The sequence below is a fragment of the Mizuhopecten yessoensis genome, unplaced genomic scaffold (assembly GCF_002113885.1).
Source record: "Mizuhopecten yessoensis strain PY_sf001 unplaced genomic scaffold, ASM211388v2 scaffold11047, whole genome shotgun sequence".
Lineage (NCBI taxonomy): Eukaryota > Metazoa > Mollusca > Bivalvia > Pectinida > Pectinidae > Mizuhopecten > Mizuhopecten yessoensis.
In genome coordinates, this window is record NW_018408852.1 from 158816 (window position 1) to 167216 (window position 8401).

At 34.5% G+C, this 8401-nt stretch overlaps 1 protein-coding gene across 8 annotated transcripts in view; it reads right to left on the bottom strand.

The window, feature by feature from the left end:
* Nucleotides 1-8401, bottom strand: part of LOC110465009 (rho GTPase-activating protein 15-like) — a 58774-nt gene that overhangs the window by 29837 nt on the left and 20536 nt on the right. For 5 of the 8 annotated variants that reach the window (XM_021520556.1, XM_021520558.1, XM_021520555.1 and 2 more), the window contains 2 exons: nt 7612-7749; nt 5467-5547 (listed from right to left, as the gene is read on the bottom strand). In XM_021520556.1, the coding sequence (XP_021376231.1) occupies nt 5467-5547; nt 7612-7749 (219 nt within the window). The remainder of the gene's footprint in view (nt 1-5466; nt 5548-7611; nt 7750-8401) is intronic. The other 3 variants (XM_021520557.1, XM_021520553.1, XM_021520559.1) reach the window with 2 other exon arrangements.

Below are 8401 nucleotides of genomic sequence, written 5' to 3' on the forward strand. Positions count from 1 at the left end.
GCTCCAATCCTACAATATTCCAAACTATTTTTAGGCGATTTCCATTATTCAGAAATAATGCTAATTGTTTTTAGATATTTTAATTGAGATAGAGGGACAGAAGGGCCCCTGAGCCTCAGAGTGTCCATCATTAATAGCATTGATACAATGATAGGCGTTACAATTTATTAAAACGTGTATTATTTTGTTAGTAATAGTAAGTGTACACATTACTAGGTCTATTTCTATTATTAAATACATAATATAATTAACAGTTTTATTGTTTCATTTAATATTACTATCATGGATATATAAATTACATAGATATACATATCTATTTTGCCTTTAGTTAATATATAATATCATTAATGGTTCTATTGTTTGATTTGATATAACTATAATGTATATATAAATTACATTCATAAATATTGCGTTTATAACCCAGTGGTTACATATCATAACATTGTGTTCCTCCCATAACCGCCAATGTGCATATACTGTTTCTGCAGTTCAAAAATACAGTTTCCACTTTCTCTACCCTCGACCAGTCCCTTGAGTTTAGTGCCTAACTTTAATACTACCCTCCCAGTCCCTAGAGTTTAGTGCCTAACCTTAATAATACCCTCGACCAGTCCCTAGAGTTTACTGCCTAACCTTAATATTACCCTCCCAGTCCCTAGAGTTTAGTGCCTAACCTTAATACTACCATCGACCAGTCCCTAGAGTTTAGTGCCTAACCTTAATACAACCCTCGACCAGTCCCTAGAGTTTAGTGCCTAAACTTAATACTACCCTCTATGATCAGTCCCTAAAGTTTAGTGCCTAACCTTAATACTACCCTTGACCAGTCCCTAGAGTTTAGTGCCTAACCTTAATACTACCCTCACAGTCCCTAGAGTTTAGTGCCTAACCTTAATACTACCCTCTATGATCAGTCCCTAGAGTTCAGTGCTGAACCTTAATACTACCCTCCCAGTCCCTAGAGTTTAGTGCCTAACCTTAATATTACCATCGACCAGTCCCTAGAGTTTAGTGCCTAACCTTAATACTACCCTCCCAGTCCCTAGAGTTTAGTGCCTAACCTTAATAATACCCTCGACCAGTCCCTAGAGTTTACTGCCTAACCTTAATATTACCCTCCCAGTCCCTAGAGTTTAGTGCCTAACCTTAATACTACCCTCNTGTGCTTTGCAGAAGTTACCATGTTAGGCAGTGAGATTTTGATCAGAGTGACTTTGTTTAAATAATTCCACCGATGTAATGGAGTTGTGCTATGTTCTGACCGATTCAGCAGACTGACGTTTGAAAGCAGCACGCCTGCTTAATGCATTTCCCTCATCAAAATACTGGGGGAAAAAATGCAAGAAATAAATTATCGAATTGGATTTTAATCAAACTTTTCACAGTAATATTTAGTGTGACCTTTGCACAGTCAGATTGTAGCAGTTGACACAATACTCAGTAAACATCCCTAGTTTCAATAAGTTTATATAGCACACAGTGATTCCTAATATAGCAGTATAACAGTTTATACCTTACATTTCCTAATCTCAGTGTAACAGCTAGTTTATACCTTACATTTCCTAATCTCAGTGTAACAGTTTATACTTTACATTTCCCTAATCTCAGTGTAACAGTTTATACCTTACATTTCCCTAATCTCAGTGTAACAGTTTATACCTTACATTTCTCTAATCTCAATGTAACAGTTTATACCTTACATTTCCTAATCTCAGTGTAACAGCTAGTTTATACCTTACATTTCCCTAATCTCAGTGTAACAGTTTATACCTTACATTTCCCTAATCTCAGTATAACAGTTTATACCTTACATTTCCCTAATCTCAGTGTAACAGTTTATACCTTACATTTCCCTAATCTCAGTGTAACAGTTTATACCTTACATTTCCCTAATCTCAGTATAACAGTTTATACCTTACATTTCCCTAATCTCAGTGTAACAGTTTATACCTTACATTTCCCTAATCTCAGTGTAACAGTTTATACCTTACATTTCCCTAATCTCAGTATAACAGTTTATACCTTACATTTCCCTAATCTCAGTGTAACAGTTTATACCTTACATTTCCCTAATCTCAGTGTAACAGTTTATACCTTACATTTCCCTAATCTCAGTATAACAGTTTATACCTTACATTTCCCTAATCTCAGTGTAACAGTTTATACCTTACATTTCCCTAATCTCAGTGTAACAGTTTATACCTTACATTTCCCTAATCTCAGTATAACAGTTTATACCTTACATTTCCCTAATCTCAGTGTAACAGTTTAAACCTTACATTTCCCTAATCTCAGTGTAACAGTTTATACCTTACATTTCCCTAATCTCAGTATAACAGTTTATACCTTACATTTCCCTAATCTCAGTGTAACAGTTTATACCTTACATTTCCCTAATCTCAGTGTAACAGTTTATACCTTACATTTCCCTAATCTCAGTGTAACAGTTTATACCTTACATTTCCCTAATCTCAGTGTAACAGTTTATACCTTACATTTCCCTAATCTCAGTGTAACAGTTTATACCTTACATTTCCCTAATCTCAGTGTAACAGTTTATACCTTACATTTCCCTAATCTCAGTGTAACAGTTTATACCTTACATTTCCCTAATCTCAGTGTAACAGTTTATACCTTACATTTCCCTAATCTCAGTGTAACAGTTTATACCTTACATTTCCCTAATCTCAGTGTAACAGTTTATACCTTACATTTCCCTAATCTCAGTGTAACAGTTTATACCTTACATTTCCCTAATCTCAGTGTAACAGTTTATACCTTACATTTCCCTAATCTCAGTGTAACAGTTTATACCTTACATTTCCCTAATCTCAGTGTAACAGTTTATACCTTACATTTCCCTAATCTCAGTGTAACAGTTTATACCTTACATTTCCCTAATCTCAGTGTAACAGTTTATACCTTACATTTCCCTAATCTCAGTGTAACAGTTTATACCTTACATTTCCCTAATCTCAGTGTAACAGTTTATACCTTACATTTCCCTAATCTCAGTGTAACAGTTTATACCTTACATTTCCCTAATCTCAGTGTAACAGTTTATACCTTACATTTCCCTAATCTCAGTGTAACAGTTTATACCTTACATTTCCCTAATCTCAGTGTAACAGTTTATACCTTACATTTCCCTAATCTCAGTGTAACAGTTTATACCTTACATTTCCCTAATCTCAGTGTAACAGTTTATACCTTACATTTCCCTAATCTCAGTGTAACAGTTTATACCTTACATTTCCCTAATCTCAGTGTAACAGTTTATACCTTACATTTCCCTAATCTCAGTGTAACAGTTTATACCTTACATTTCCCTAATCTCAGTGTAACAGTTTATACCTTACATTTCCCTAATCTCAGTGTAACAGTTTATACCTTACATTTCCCTAATCTCAGTGTAACAGTTTAAACCTTACATTTCCCTAATCTCAGTGTAACAGTTTATACCTTACATTTCCCTAATCTCAGTGTAACAGTTTATACCTTACATTTCCCTAATCTCAGTATAACAGTTTATACCTTACATTTCCCTAATCTCAGTGTAACAGTTTAAACCTTACATTTCCCTAATCTCAGTGTAACAGTTTATACCTTACATTTCCCTAATCTCAGTGTAACAGTTTATACCTTACATTTCCCTAATCTCAGTGTAACAGTTTATACCTTACATTTCCCTAATCTCAGTGTAACAGTTTATACCTTACATTTCTCTAATCTCAGTGTAACATTTTATACCTTACATTTCCCTAATCTCAGTGTTACAGTTTATATCTTACATTTCCCTAATCTCAGTGTAACAGTTTATACCTTACATTTCTCTAATCTCAGTGTAACATTTTAAACCTTACATTTCCCTAATCTCAGTGTAACATTTTAAACCTTACATTTCCCTAATCTCAGTGTAACATTTTAAACCTTACATTTCCCTAATCTCAGTGTAACATTTTAAACCTTACATTTCCCTAATCTCAGTGTAACATTTTAAACCTTACATTTCCCTAATCTCAGTGTAACATTTTAAACCTTACATTTCCCTAATCTCAGTGTAACATTTTAAACCTTACATTTCCCTAATCTCAGTGTAACATTTTAAACCTTACATTTCCCTAATCTCAGTGTAACATTTTAAACCTTACATTTCCCTAATCTCAGTGTAACATTTTAAACCTTACATTTCCCTAATCTCAGTGTAACAGTTTATACCTTACATTTCCCTAATCTCAGTGTAACAGTTTATACCTTACATTTACCTTATCTCAGTGTAACAGTTTATACCTTCGTTTCCCTAATCTCAGTGTAACAGTTTATACCTTACATTTCCCTAATCTCAGTGTAACAGTTTATACCTTACATTTCCCTAATCTCAGTGTAATAGTTTATACCTTACATTTCCTAATCTCAGTATAACATTTTAAACCTTACATTTCCCTAATCTCAGTGTAATAGTTTATACCTTACATTTCCCTAATCTCAGTATAACATTTTATACCTTACATTTCCCTAATCTCAGTGTAACAGTTTATACCTTACCTTTTCCTAATCTCAGTGTAACAGTTTATACCTTACATTTCCCTAATCTCAGTGTAACAGTTTATACCTCACAATGTCTTAATCTTAGACTGTAACATTTTATATGTCACACATTTTCAATCTCAGATTGTAAGAGTTTTTACATTCCTCAAATCTCAGACTGTAATATCTATATATAATCCAGGAGACAATCTAATGTCAGTTTACTTCCCATGCAGTTCATTCGTCAGTCATTCACACGAAGTCTTAAATGATTTAGCAAACAAATTCATGATTCCGTACTAAAAACTACAAGGACTGCTTATATGCTAGCTGTTACGAATTCACCTCACACAGAGATTACACAGAAATAACACACAGGGATAACACACAGGTATCACACAGTATCATGCTAACAGGTACACTTTCAAATAGTCAGATTATAATACTTCATTCCAAAATGGCTATTTTTTATTTATTGTTGAAGCAAATTTTAATCACAGCAAATCTACTAAATGGTAAATTTATTATTTTTAATTCATGCATGAATCAATTTATGAAATACCTGTACTATATATATTTCTAAAAATCGAATCCATTTTCTAAATGAAACAACTTTATTTTTATGGTTAAATATTATTTTGTGATTAGTTTAATCAACTAAAAGCTAAAATTCAATTTAGAATATTCTATGATAAGGTTAGAAATAGACAGAAAATGTTATTAAATTAAAACAGTTCACATAAAAAACTATTTAACAGGACAAAAGTAGAAGACTTAACAAATGAGAAAAATTTCATAAAACAAAACAGTAAGATAATGATATATAATTAACCTTTGTAACAGGCTCAATATCTCCCTTATTAGCCTACTATTAAAATCCAAGCTACATGACCTAATTTGCATTGTTGTTATGGTAACAAACGACCTTCACCTACATACCTCTGGTAGTTGCCATGCCGTTTCGCCGGTGTCTAGTTTGTAGAAGTAGGGCTTGCCGTTTTCGTCTGTATGTGTACCCCACTAAAACAAGCAAATGGCCCACACATGGGAGGCAATAGTCTCCTAGCAGTTTTCTGTTTTTCAATTTTACTAATTTCACTTCAAGCTAAGGCGCCATCAAAGCCAACAGAATTTCAACAGTAGATATATAATAAAAAGCTTAATTTGAAGCATTAACTCCAAAAAAGAGTATCAACAAACAGTAGATACTGTCAGTTCATCACTCTTTGCCTGTGATAAGCCCATGCTTGCTGTTAAGCCCACCCCTTGACTTTATAAATGAGGGAGAAAAATACGGTCAAATTTGGGAATAAACATAATACTTTTCTTTACCTTTTCTTAGAGTTAGTCCCTCTAGACTTTTGAACATTCAGTACCCTGATAACAAAGTGTACTCTTTCTAAGGCCCCGTGACTTGTCACATTCTGTATCCTTTCTAAGGCCCTGTGACTTGTCACATTCTGTATCCTTTCTAAGGCCCCGTGACTTGTTACATTCTGTATCCTTTCTAAGGCCCCGTGACTTGTCACATTCTGTATCCTTTCTTGGGCTCCTTGGATTTATCCTATTCTGTACCCCTCTTTTTTCCACCCATTCAACATCATATTTGGTATCCTTCTTTGGCCCCCTGATTTGTACTCTTCTTTTGGCCCTTTGTACTTATCATTTTTTACCATCTCTTTGTCTTCTGTACTTACCAGATTTTAACCCTTCTTTTGGTTCTTTTGGCTTAACATATTTGTACCCCTCTTTTGGCCCTCTGGACTTAACAGTACCCCTCTTTTGGCACTCTGGATTTCCTAGATTTGTTCCCCTCTTTTGGCCTTCTGGACTTGCTAGATTTGTACCCCTCTTTTGGCACTCTGGGTTTGCTAGATTTGTACCCCTCTTTTGGCCCTCTTGACTTAACAGATTTGTACCCCTCTTTTGGCCCTCTGGACTTGCTAGATTTGTACCACTCTTTTGACACTCTGGCCTCACCTTATTTGTACCCCTTTTTGAGAACTTTCTGAGTAAGTATGAAGCCCTAGACTTATTACAGGTGACAAAGTAATAATGGCTATATTAGGGCATTAGCGTACAGTATTGTTACTATAGTTATATCCAAGCTTCAGAAAACAAAACACGCTTGTATATATGTATTACGATAATATTTGCTGTGAAGTTAGGGCTGTTGACCACAAACTTTCCATTTATAATACCGGTAATGGCGATCTATAAAGTCGAAGCATGTTCTAGCCGAGAAGTTGACGTTTATGAAAATGTCGTCTGAGCTTCATGAAAATTGGATCCTATAATCTGAAGAGTGCTTGCTCCAAATTCTTAATTATAGTAACAATGACCTTATTTTTGACCCTAGAAGTTGGAAACACAATCTCATAAAAGGTTTTCAAATAAACGGATAAAAAACTAAAGTCTATATATTATGATTACTCCAATTTTTGTTTATATAATGGTATTTACACCTTGTTTTGAGACTCCCAAAGGTTAAAATACAAACATGTACAAGAAGAAGTGTTTGACATGAAGTTTGTATGACAATTGGGAAAGAAATGAAGCCTAAAGGGGAATTTAATGCCAAAATACTATTTATAGCAACAGTGACCTTGTTTTTAACTTCATAAACTTGAAACCTGAACTCCTACAAGAGATCATGTTTGTGAACACGTGTATGAAGTTTCCTGACAATCTGATAGAAAATGAAATCTGTAGGGCGATAATAATGACTAAATGTCGAGGACATTTTACCTTTGTAACATCCCTCTTTAAATTATGTCAGAGGATATATTACCTTTGTACACTTATTACACTTATTTTAATCACCAGTCTGTAAGTGTTTCAGCCTAAGCTTAGCATCAGAGTCAGTAAATACATGTACAGTGTAATAGGTTTACAACTCCTCACACATACACAACCTGTTCCAAATTTAAGAATATTTTCAAACTCCTGATTGTTAGCCTCAAATTGAAGTAAAATCATTTATCAATATGTATCATGAGCTAAAAACTTGGCAAATTTTTTTTGTACAAAGTTGCTATGTTAGTTTAATATTCAGAGGATTTGCGGTTCCCCAGTGTTCCTTACCTTTTCCTGGGTTCGTTTGTTGATGAAGTATTGATTCCCCTCTGTGGTTTCTACAGTCCAACCATCTGGAATGGAGGACCTTTCCACACGCACACTCACCGGAGCCGACTTTGGGAGTTCTACTTTTTCCCGTAGCTGCTGTCACAAACAAACAAATCACAGTCGTATTAATTTATATTTAGATGGCAGATGAGAAGAAGAGAGAGTGAAAACCTTCAACTTGTTGGTGGTTCCTCATTAGTCACCTCATAGGAGTATGCAGTGGGATACAGCAGGCCAGATATCTTCTACAACAGCTGCAAGGCTTGGATTTAACCTGATGTTATGTTTTTCACACAATTTTTTAAAGGGCTAAACAAGCATACCAATAGTACTGTCATCTGTAATTACCTTGAAACAAGATTTAAGAAAAGAGGCCCAAAGGGCCTGTCTAACCCACTTTTTATTTGTTATTTTAATAAGAGAACAAGAGGCCCATGGGCCTTAACGGTCACCTGATATATTTATACAGAGAGTTGATTTTGTTTTTAACATGAACAGAAATATTATTCAAAGTGACAAAAAACAATAAAACCACCTTACTCAATATCTAGCATACAGATTTCAGACTGAAAAGGATTTGAAACTAGCACCTCTGATTCTTAACAAGGAAAATGAAGAAATTTTAGCACACTGACTCCTTTGAGCCCCACCCTACAGCCCTTGGGGGTAGGGCTGGCTCAAAATTTTCAAAGTATCAAACTGTCAATTCAAGGTTATAATTCCAATCAAGTTATTAACATGTAATATT